The sequence below is a fragment of the Chelonia mydas genome, chromosome 9 (assembly GCF_015237465.2).
Source record: "Chelonia mydas isolate rCheMyd1 chromosome 9, rCheMyd1.pri.v2, whole genome shotgun sequence".
In the NCBI taxonomy this organism is placed as follows: Eukaryota; Metazoa; Chordata; order Testudines; family Cheloniidae; genus Chelonia; species Chelonia mydas.
In genome coordinates this window covers 18,866,864-18,879,438 of record NC_057855.1, presented here as the reverse complement: position 1 = coordinate 18,879,438, position 12,575 = coordinate 18,866,864, and the positions used below count along the sequence as shown (strand labels likewise).

The following is a 12,575-nucleotide window of genomic DNA, read 5'->3' as shown; positions in this document are numbered from 1 at the left end:
CCATAGTTTACATTTAAATTTCATTTTCCAAATATGAATTGACACAGTGTTGTTTTAAGTATCAGAGGGGTAGCCGTGTTAGTGTTGTTTTACTAAGTCTGTTGATAGATAGAAACAATGACCCAAATTCTATCCGTTTATGTGTTTACAGAGCAACAATCACTTTGGTACCTAGGCCTGTGGCAACACCATGATGAAGTTAACCCAATTTCTCTGAGCTAGGTGTCAGCTGACCCCACTCAAGTCAGTGTGATGTTAACTCATAATCGCATTAATTTAAATGTCTGATGGCATTAATTTAAATGTCATCATTGTTAATTGCAGGGCTAACCATGTTTTCAGAAACTAAAAACCACTCAGGTATGGTAGTCTTTGGATCCTGAGAGGGTGTGTCAGTAGAGTAGCGGCACATCTTCCCCATCAACCCCTGGTTGCAAGCCCCCTTTGAGCCAATAAAAATATCATTAACCATAATACATACACAGTGAGATCTATATTAAGGTATCTGCCCAATAGGCAATGACTGTCTTAAGCAACTACTTTAAAATATCCTTATGCAATTTCTAGTACAATTTTGTTCAACATTTAGCTATAAAACCACCTACAGTGGGTGACTGATTTTTTGCTGTTCCCTTCATTAGTCACTTATGACAGCTTTTATTGTATTTGCATAAGTGTAGGATAGAGACATATGACTAAATGAAATCAGCACAGCATAGGAACGATGTAGTAATGGTATTTTACAAAATCCTTTTCCAGGGCAAGAAAAATGAAAGCATACAATATATTCACACCAACAAAGTCAGCAAGCCAACAAATGAATGGGTTTAAGTTTCATTTTATTCAGTTTTTCTTCCCCTCCCTTTCTCCAACTTCTGTTAGGGTTTCATGTTACAATGTCCAGCTACAAATTGTAAAAAGAGTTTTATTCTTCAGATACACTCATCCAGCCCCACGCTGTACAAACAGATGAAAAATACTACATATCTTTTAAATGCTTAATTTAAAAAAAAATTATGCTTGTTAGCCCTGAATTTTTTTAAAAAAAGTGTTGTTGCTTGTCTCATTTTCAGAAACAAACTGAAAAGGTTTGAAACAATGACACCAAGAATTTGGGTGTGATTTTTCAGAAGTACTTAGGGTTGACCTTACTTTGCTTCCTTTGAGATTCACTATTGACACTTTTGACAGCGTTAAGCCCACACTGAGCCCTTTTGAAAATCATACCAATTAAGTCAATAAAAAAGGACTGCCTTCTGAACCAAAAGAACCAGCTGGGTGATGCACAGAGACTCATAACCTTTTGGTAAATTTTTCCAGTGGTCTGAATAGCAGGGGATAGGCAGATAGCAGGTGCTAAACATTCAATACTCTGTACATCACCACAATCCTGCATGTTATAATATTATCATCAGTAACAATAGTAATTTATATAGTGCCATAAATGTGTATATACTATAAACATGATACACTATACACAGGGTTTTTGCAAAATATAGGGCTTGTCTACAGCTGCACCTCTGTAGCTCTTCAATGTAGACACTACCTACTCTATTAGTTAAAATGGTCAGGAAGGCAACCCCAACTTCTGGCTGCTAGAAGCTGGGACTGGATGACAGGCAATGGCTCACTCGATAAATTGTCCTCTTTTGCTCGCTCCTTCTGAAGAATCTGGCACCAGTCACTGTGGGAAGACAGGATACTGGGCTAGATGGACCATTGGTCTGACCATTCTTATATTCTTACACTAATGCGAGGGGTTCTCCCATTGGTGTAGGTAAGTCACCTTCCCGAGATGTGATGGTTAGGTTGACGGAAGAATTCTTCAGTAGACCTAGCACTGTCTACATCAGCGATTAGCTCGGGTTAATTACACCGCTCAAGGGAGTGGATATTTTAAAACCTGGAGGGCAATAGCTGAGTTGACCTAACTTTTTAGTGTAGACCAGGTCCTAGTTAAACATTTGCATTCCTTACTCTATGTATGGTAATTGCCTGGCCAAAAAAACTGATGGCCTTTTGATTGTGCAGGTTGTAATCCAGGAAACTGGTCTTCCAAGAAATTGTGATAAAAGTTCTGGTACTGACTTCCAAGAATTTGTATAAGAAATTTATATTCCCTTTTCAAAAGGGTGAACATATTTTATCAGCTAAAGTGCTTGTTGCAAAGGAAGCTGTCAGACCTTTCTCTTGGTGTTTACATCTTTATTTTCATCTGCTTCTCCATCATCTCAGTGTTATCCAGATCTCTTTAGTCTGCCAAAATGGACTATAAATTTCACCAAAGCCTGCTGTCTCAGGAAAATTCTGATAATACTTCCTTCTAGATTGGACCAACGATAGCATCTTACTGTGTTTTGCTTCACATTCAAGCCAGAACCAAGAAGTACAGATTAATGGAGAAATAGTTATCTACATTTTTGTTTTGAAGCCACAAAAAAGATTCCTTTGGAGTTTGTGGAAAACATTAGGGGGGATTTTATATGAACCAAATCTGGGGCTCAGTCCTACAAACCTAAGGGCCCACTTCTGCAAAATAGTGTTCTCCTTCAGCTCCCAATAACTTCACTGAGGGACTTGCCTGAATAATGACTACACACTACAGGATAGGGCCCATGATCTACAGATTGTAATTTTTCTACCTAATCAGGAAAACTGAGGTTATATTTCTGGTCTTTGGGAAACTGATTCGACTGACACTATGTCAAATCTAGTCACTTAGGAGTAAATCTGAATCCATCCTTCAATGTGCAGAGAGCTCCTCGCTACAGTGAATCTGGGCTGGTTCCATTGGGTGAAGAAGGACAGAATTATTCAAGGGTTGGGGTGCTCAGTGGGCATTTGCATCACCTATCCAGCTCCCACCTCTTGCACAGGGTAAAGAGGGAGAGATGAGCAGGGAAAGGCTGGCACTGGCTGTGGATCCATTACTTTGAGCCGTTGCTGCCTGATAAGCAGAGGTGCTACACAGACTGGCTGCACAGTGGTTCTATAACATAGGGGAAGGATTCTTTTTATCCTTGGCTCCTAGTAGGGAATATTAATTGTGAGAATACATGAGCTGTGTGGTGATTCCCAGGGACTGGGCCTTAAAGAAGCAATTATTCAAGGTTTAATAACTCTCTTAAAAACCCCTTTGCTTTAACAAGCAGTTAACATTTGTTGTGTCCAGAAAAGTTATCGTCTGTTTATGTCAACTAAATTACAACTGAAGCAAGGTTCATAATGCTGTGACATAATGCTTTAGCATAATGCTGCTAAAGATCTACATCGGCTGTGCTTTCCAGACAATATTATAAAATACTGATATTTCTATTTAAAAAATTACACTTTCTGTAATAGATTACAATGTTTCCTTGAAGTGAGACTTTAAGCCGCTAGTGTTTATGATAACATGTACATCATTAATCTTCATACTTTAATCTCTATAGTCCTATTTGACATACGCTGAAGGGTATGAGTGCCTTATATTGTTTATTGAGATACAAGAGAGAATATAAACTAAAAGATCTGGGGAATCAATATTATATTCATGACATTTTATTTAATTTACAAAATATGCTTTATTGCTAAACATGTTAGATAGTTCCTTGTATGTTTGCCTTGATCAATGGTAATATGGACATTCTCAAAAGGGTAAACCTATTAATTAGAGACCTGCACAGCTTTCCTTCTTGCTAGTGTAATCATTAAATTGATTTTTCCAGTCCATCATGTAATTGTTCCAGCGATGGAATCCTGCTTTCCATTCTCGTTCTGCTTCATCAATATTTCCTGTAAAACACATAATGGGTTGTATTAATCTAAATTTGAATCTTTTTTTACATTAATTGAAAAATAATGTTGATTACCAGTGCCATTTTCTCTAAATGGCACAACAGTTTCTCCTCCCTCTCTCTCATCCCTAACTATTGGAAATTTAGTGGCTAATATTTTAGCACTGCGTCAGAAAGTAGCGAGTTAAAATGAAGAACTATCATTCTGGCATAATCTTAGGTGTTATATATTGATGAAGATGAATTTGTTCTCTTTACATTGAATATATGTTTATCAAATAAACGTGTATTGTTTATCTCAGCTTTTAAAAGCAACCTCTGTTTATTTTCATCAAAATAGAATTATTTAATACGTAGTTTAGAGTACAGCCCAGAAGCCCCAATAAGGATTATATCTCCACTGTGCTAGGTGCTTGTGATGGAGTATATAAACCCTACAGTGGTATGGAAGGGGTTAAGGAGCTGCTTTGGGCTGGAGTGGCACTGCCCTCCTCACCTGCAAATCATTCCAAGACAGGAGGAGTTGTTAAAGGGAGGGAACTCCACTCAGATGGGGTGACACCCTGGGAAGGAAACAGACTGTTGAATTTCTCCAGCCCCAGGAGAGGTGACAGCCTGCAGAAAGAGGGCGCAGATCGCCTGAGCTAAAAGGGAGAGGGGGGAACTGAGACTTGCAGTGGAGACCAGGGAACTCTGAAGTGGACAGTAATTCTCCCAGGGCCCTCTGAAGTAACAACAGCCCATGTCCTGGAGGGAACTGCTGACAGATTTTTCTTTTCCTTTCTTTTGTTTAACCTCATTTGCTGTCTGAGGGCTGTTTTGTTGATTCACCTGAGACCCTGAGAGGGGATGAAACAACCAAGAGGCCTTGGTCGAAGAGATGAGCTAGAAAGATACACCTGCTAGAAAGATACACCTTGCAGCACCTGTTGGGGTGGGGGGCAATTTAACTCATGTCTGCACTCCCCACATAGCTCCTACAGGGGGCACTCTACCACCGACAGATTTATGGCAGTGCTGTACAAAAACTTATAGAGATGTGTGGTGGAATCATGGTTCCATTCAAGTTAAGGCTGTGGCAGAGAAGCTAAATGAAATATTTGCACCTGAGCCATTCTTTTTAGGTAACGTATCAAAGGAACTGTCCCAGATTGAGGTGTCAGTAGAGGAAGTTTTGGAACAAATTGATAAATTAAACAGTAACAATTCTCCAGGACTGGATGATATTCATCCAAAGATTGTGAATGAACTCAAATATTAAATTGAAGAACTACTAATTGTGGTATATTACCTACCACTTAAATCAGACTCCGTACCAGATGACTGGAGGATAGTTAATGTAACACCAATTTTTAAAAAAGGCTCCAAAGGTGATGGCAATTACATAGAATCATAGAATATCAGAGTTGGAAGGGACCTCAGGAGGTCATCTAGTACAACCTCCTGCTCAAAGCAGGACCAATCCCCAACTAAAGCATCCCAGCCAGGGCTTTGTCAAGCCTGACCTTAAAAACATCTAAGGAAGGAGATTCTACCACCTCCCTAGCTAACCCATTCCAGTGCTTCACCACCCTCTAGTGAAAAAGCTTCCTAATATCCAGCCTAAACCTCCCCCACTGCAGAATTACCAGACTGCAGAACAGACTGGGAACAGAATTACCAGACCCAGAGATGATCATGATAGGGAAGAGTCAAGATGGCTTTTGTAACGGGAAATCATGCGTCATCAATTTGTTAGAATTATTTGAAGGTGTCAACAAGCATGTGGACAAGAATGATCCTTGCAAGTTGATATAGTGTATCTGAACTTTCAGAAAGCCTTTGACATGGTCCCATACCAAAGGACCTTAATCAAAGTAACCAGTCCTGGGATAAGAGGAAAGGTCTTCTCATGGATCTGTAACTAGTTAAAAGTTGGGAAACAAAGGATAGGAACAATTGGTCAGTTTTCACAGTGGAGAGGGGTAAATAGTGGAGTCCTCCAAAGACCTGTGCTGGGATCTGCGCTGTTCAACATATTCATAATTTATCTGGGAAGTTTTCAGGCAATAATAAATTACTTAAGATAAATCCAAAGCTGACTGTGAAGAGTTACAGAGGGATCGCACAAAAGTGGGTGACTGGGCAAAAAAATGAAATTTTTTTAAGATGAAATTTAATGTTAAGAAGTGCAAAGTGATATACATTGGAAAACATAATCCCAACTATACATACCAAATGATAGGATCTAAATTAGCTGCTACCACTCAAGAAGATCTTGGAGTCATTGTCGATAGTTCTATGAAAATATCTGCTTAATGTTTTCATTAATGTACAGAATGTTAGCAACTATTAGGACAGGGATACATAATAAGACTGAAAATATTATAATGCTACTACATGATATGCCCATAGGTTGAATACTGAGTGCAGTTCTGGCCTCTCCATCTAAAAAAAAGAGATATATTAAAATGCAAGAGGTACAAACAAGGGAAACAAAAATGATTAGGGGCATGGAACAGCTTCCATAAAAGGCAGATTAAAAAGACTGGGATGGTTCATTTTAGAAATGAGATGACTAAGTGGGGATATGAGAGAGGTCTATAAAATCATGAATGGGGTGGAGAAAGTGAATAGGGAAGAGTTATTTACCCCTTAACACAAGAACCAGAAGTTACTCAATGAAATTAATAATTAGCAGGTTTAAAACAAACATAAGGAAGTACTTCACAGTCAACCTGTGGAACACTTTGCAAAGGGATGTTATGAAGGCCAAAAGTATAACTGGGCTGAAAAAAGAATTAGATAAGTTCATGGAGGATTGGTCCATTAATGGCTATTAGCCAAGATGGTCAGGAATACAACCTCATGCTTTGACTGCTAGCAGTTGGGAGTGGATGATAGCAAAGGGATCATTTGATAATTGCCCTGCTGTGTTCATTCTCTTTTAAGCGTCTGGCACTGGTTATTGTCAGAAGACAGGTTTCAGGACTAGATGGACCAACGGTCTAGCCCAGTATGGCCATTCTTATGTCAGAAGGGATAAAGTTTATTTATTTGCAGGTCAGCTGAATTTTTCCAAACCTGTTTGGTCTGCAAATCAGGTTGGTAATTTAATGATAAGAGACTTTTAAATAAGATTTTAATTCCTTCCTAGTTTCAGTTATAGCAAAAGTAATTCAGTACCTTTGCTTCCGGAACATAGTGAAGGCAAGAAGAATGAAGATGTGCAAAAAATAAAAAAAATAGATGAACCAAACTTTTTGTTTTCAAAGCTCCAAAATAGTTAGGGCTTCACTAGATTTGAGTTTTGGGAAAAGTTCAGGTAATTTCTTATTTTCTCCTGGCCAGTTTTCTCATTATCAAACCCCCCAAAGCTTGGGCTTTCCCAATATTGATAACATTAAAAACTTTTTTTGGTCAATAAACTATGTAAATATGACTCATAAGACCTATAAGGAGCAGATATACTCAATACTAAATGTTCTACTTTTACAGTCACTTTTTTCTAACCATAAAGTGCTGCTCTCTGTTTATATATATATTTTTTACTTTAAATAAGAAATCAGACTCTTAGATAAAGCCAGATTATTTGCAACTATGTCAAATGGATGGGTAATTTAGCTTTGGACCATTACTAGTACTATTTTGAGAAAAACACCTGGATCTTATTGCTTTTCTTAGGCTTGATTATGATTACCAGTCTCATTTATCCATGCAATGTTGCCCAATTATTGATTCAGACAACTGTTACATTTCTTCCTGAATATTTCAGGTACAGAGGCTCAGATATTTCTGAAGTCTTAATGACTGGAAAGTATTCATGCCCAAATTTTTTATAAAATTGAATACATCTCCTGTCCATACATCTCTAATCAGAAATAATTTATCTGGATCATAAATTATGAGACACTTCAGTGCTACCTAACGGACATTAATAAAAAGTGAGTGAGCTATAGAAAATGGAGAATGAGAAATTCAAACTAGCCACCATTATGAATCTAAAAAGGAAAGAGAGACACTAAAGCCCTGAAATAAGAACCTGGGTTCCCATTTGTTTGCTCTTTTTCAGTGATAAGATCAAAATTGAAGTCACAAGTCAATGCATCCCATTATCACCAACATCATCAATCTCTTTGAAGCAACCACCTGTGACTTAGATGGGCTGACAGAAAAAAGGCAAAAAGAGATTAGAGAATTCATCTTGACCAATAATTACAATTCAGAGCATGAGGTTACTTGAATTCACTACCATATAACAAAAGCCAACCAATGAAATAATTAAATACATTTTAACAGATGCAATAGCATAAATGCAGTTTTATATGGCCAAATCTCCTTATATTTGCAAATCTCGAAAAGTTTTGTAGTTGATTATCCAAAAAGATTTGCAGGACATGATTATAAATAAAAATAATAAATTATAAATTTAAAAAATAACAATAAATAATAATAATGAACAATAGATACATAATAATTAACGCGAAAGAGAATCTTTTTTGGATCAGGCCTTTAACACTCATGAAAGGGGCTGGTTTGACAAAGCAAGAAAACAAGGTGTTCAAGATACCCACAGATCAAACAGTTGGCAGCACATCCCTTCCCACATGGCTTTGGTGATGTTACAGTACCCTAATTTCAGTGGAGTTACATCAGAGATAAATTTGGCTCCATGCCCTTATTTGCCCCTCTGTTAAATCTGCCAAAAGGGCACCAGTTGTGAATGTATTTTTGTGTTATGGACACTAGGAGCTGGACAGAGGTCACGTAACAGTTATGATATAGTATAATTTACTAGGAAACATAAGGCAGGAGTAATATTTCCTTCCTACCCAGTTGCTATTAGGTACTGTACCCGCAAATATCTTCCTGACTCTTAGCTCTGATAAATATTAAGAACTGTCCAGGTACAAGGCTCTGCAGGATTAGGTGTATTTTGAAATCTCTCCTGGATATTCTTTAGTCATCCATACAATTTCGGGAGATCTGTGCAGCTTTAACCAACAAAGCAGGTTTTTTGTTTGCTTGTTTGTTTTTAAGGAAATCACCAGATTTTTATTTTCTTCTAACAGTAAGTAGAAATGTTCAGATGATACAATATTGTAAGAAGTTTTACCTCCCTTACTAACTAGGTTGGGGCTAGACAAATTAAATGAATGGACAAAGGACTTTAGGGGCCATATCCTACCTTATATTAAGTATTGCCTTACTCTGAGACTCGTCCCACTGGCATCAATGGGATTACTCAACATGAGTTATGGTTGCTGAATCTAACCCAAAGTAATATGGAAACTGGTTCTGATATTGAACTTTCTGACTTGTGGCATAAGAACATAAGAACATCTTCCTTTTGTTTGTTTTAAACTTGATGCCTATTAATTTTGTTTTGTGACCCCTAGTTCTTGTGTTATGAGAAGGCATTTTAATAATCTACATACAGCTGACTATTTGTCTAATGTATAATGCTTTTGGATACTATTTTTGTACATGTAAGATGTTCAAGCTTAATTCTTAGTTTTCTTAGGATATTTTTCTTAGCATATTCACAAAATCCACTGATAGGACTATTCTGACATTTTATCTTTGTTTTGTTACTTCATAGGTAATATATAATGACACAATCTCACTATAAATTAAATATATATATATTTTTAAAAAGACCAGAGGAAGTAATGGAGTGGAAACTGAAAGTTGTTCTACCTATAGCCAGCTCAAGGGGAAACAGACACAGTGGTAGTTAGGGCTCTGGATGCATTACAGGTTGTTGGAGTATTGGAAGGAACATTCATTTGGATACACAATATTCTGATCATTAAGGTCTTTTAGAACTGGAGGCTGCTAAAGAGTTAACAAACTTCTTTTGAGAAAATTAATCCATGATTCTAGTTCCTATTCCTTACAGTTAAGGACTAATGTCTTCTGGCTCTTAAACCTGATAACCCTTTTAGAATCTGTCATCAGGAGGACTACTGTGAATTGTGCCAGTGCTAGTACCCGCAGACTAATCTTTTTGCCTTTGTGCATGATGAATATTTAAGTCTGTTCCTCCCATGGTGTTGAGCACCCTGAGTTTTTCTTAAGGCCAGTGACAGTTGAGAGTTCTCAGTCCCCTGCTGGACATGTCAGCTCCCGGCAGGACTGCAACCTGAGGCAGCAAGAGTTCTGTCTTCTTCAGAATCAAGAGCACACACCCGACAATTCCAGGGCCCAATTTACCAGGCTACTTGTATTGTCAGAACAAAAATATATATATTGCAACTAAGGCCCTCAATGATAGTGTGGTAATCCACCCCAAAGTAAAGACACTAGAAAACCCACAAAACTGTACCAACAGTAAATACTTTAGAAATATTCAGAGACTGGCACTTCCATTTGTGTCTCTTCCTGCTATCTGGATATGTGAGATTTGTTTTTCTCTTATTAATTTTCTAAATCTGCAGCCATACTATAAGCTTTGCCAGCTCTGGGCATTTTACTTCTCTAGGAAACTGGAAAAGATCCACCCTTGCAGCCTGGAGTCACTAAACATTTTGCTGTCTCTTATATTTTACTTCTTTAGCCAACTGTCTGTCTTGCCTAGAGTGTGGTAGAGCCAGCTTCGCTTACGTATTGAGCAGCATTGGTGCTGGTCATTATGTAGATAGGAGACCTCAAAGTAATAAACAGAATAGCAAAGAAAGATGAGTTAGTGGGTGGCTCAGTACCAAACTGATTCCCCAGCATCGTGACACAGGACACATCATAGCTGGAGGTGCCATTTTTCAGATAAAACTGAGGCTCTGACCACTTGAGGTAATTAAAATATTCAACTGCACTTTTTGCAAGAGTAGACATGTCAGTTTGGGTGTCCTCTTCAGATTCCAGTGGGAATCATTACACTCCTGTCTACCTAAATTCCAGCTGCACTTTCAACTGGATATGATATTTTTCTTCACTTCTGTCCTAATGTTGTGCAGTGTTGCTGTACATTAAAGCAGTTGTGACTTTCCACCTAACAGGTGGCTGTGTTTCAGTGTTGGGTAAAGTGATCTGCAGATGTATCTCTGTCTATGGTATGTAAAGTGCTTTGAGTCCTTTGGGAACTAAAGAGATTTCAAAAATATTATTTTGTACTCAGTGGTTAATTGAAAGGAACCTTTGCAATGAAAAAAGAAAAGGAGTACTTGTGGCACCTTAGAGACTAACCAATTTATTTGAGCATGAGCTTTCGTGAGCTACAGCTCATTTCATCGGATGCATACTGTAGAAACTGCAGAAGACATTATATACATAGAGACCATGAAACAATACCTCCTCCCACCCCACTCTCCTGCTGGTAATAGCTTATCTAAAGTGATCATCAGGTTGGGCCATTTCCAGCACAAATCCAGGTTTTCTCACCCTCCGCCCCCCCACACACAAACTTACTCTCCTGCTGGTAATAGCCCATCCAAAGTGACCACTCTCTTCACCATGTGTATGATAATCAAGGTGGGCCATTTCCTGCTCATGCTCAAATAAATTGGTTAGTCTCTAAGGTGCCACAAGTACTCCTTTTCTTTTTGCGAATACAGACTAACACGGCTGTTACTCTGAAAGGATTTGTGCAGGAAATGGCCCACCTTGATTATCATACACATTGTGAAGAGAGTGGTCACTTTGGATGGGCTATTACCAGCAGGAGAGTAAGTTTGTGTGTGGGGGGGCGGAGGGTGAGAAAACCTGGATTTGTGCTGGAAATGGCCCAACCTGATGATCACTTTAGATAAGCTATTACCAGCAGGAGAGTGGGGTGGGAGGAGGTATTGTTTCATGGTCTCTATGTATATAATGTCTTCTGCAGTTTCCACAGTATGCATCCGATGAAGTGAGCTGGAGCTCACGAAAGCTCATGCTCAAATAAATTAGTTAGTCTCTAAGGTGCCACAAGTACTCCTTTTCTTTTTGCGAATACAGACTAACACGGCTGTTACTCTGAAACCTTTGCAATGAAAGTGCAGCCTAGGAAGTTTATCAGTGGAAACTAAAATGATTTTTTTCTCACAGCTGGAATAGGTTGTGTGTAGGAAACATAAATATACAAAGGTCTAACGTTTCTGTTCTAAAGACTGGCAGTGCCAAAACACCACCACCCACTAGCAACATTCAATCTCCTTCCTTTACTTTTGTCAAGAGTATGTTATGGAATCTTTCAAAAAATATTTTAAGCATGCATATTAAATTAGGGGTTAAAAGAAATGATTTATGGTAGATCAAGAAACATACTTTCATTTTTCTAGGCAGATTGCGAGAGGTGGTTTGTAATCCTTCCCAGCCCAAGGCCATGCAAGGCAACTCTGCTGGCCTGCCAAGAGATGCTGAAGCATGTGTGTTGATATAAATCGTGTCACAGAACATTTGGTATACACAGTACATTCGTATATCAATAACATCATCCAAACAGATGGAGTATACAATTATCATTTTTATGAGTAATGCCTGATGATCAAAACATGGATTAAACCAACTTTGTGTACATCTGAAATACCCACGTCTCACCTGAAAATGACCCAAATTCGCACACAAAAAAATATACTTGCTATTTTGTAAAATCTCCCACGTAGTCGCCAAATGGCGGGGTGTCGTGATAAGAGACACAGCAAAGCGTCACCCAATCAGCAAATAATACTTTGAATTGGTTACAAATGCTGCTTCCTTTCCCTTTTTTATTTAATAAAATGAGGTCTGATGCTGAGAGCTACTGAGCATCACCTACAACATACTGATGAGCCCAACCTACTTCTATTGAAGTGAATGGGAACGTTGCACTCAGATAATGTGGCATAGTTATAAGAACCTAAA

The 12,575-nt window shown here is 38.3% G+C and overlaps 1 protein-coding gene across 2 annotated transcripts in view; it reads right to left on the bottom strand.

Moving 5' to 3' along the window:
* Positions 1-822: 822 nt before the first annotated feature.
* The window catches only part of BCHE (butyrylcholinesterase), a 50,542-nt gene continuing 38,789 nt past the window's right edge, over positions 823-12,575 (bottom strand). For both annotated transcript variants that reach the window (XM_007055511.3, XM_043522790.1), the window contains one exon: positions 823-3,774. In XM_007055511.3, the coding sequence (XP_007055573.1) occupies positions 3,650-3,774 (125 nt within the window). In that variant the 3' untranslated portion in view covers positions 823-3,649. The remainder of the gene's footprint in view (positions 3,775-12,575) is intronic.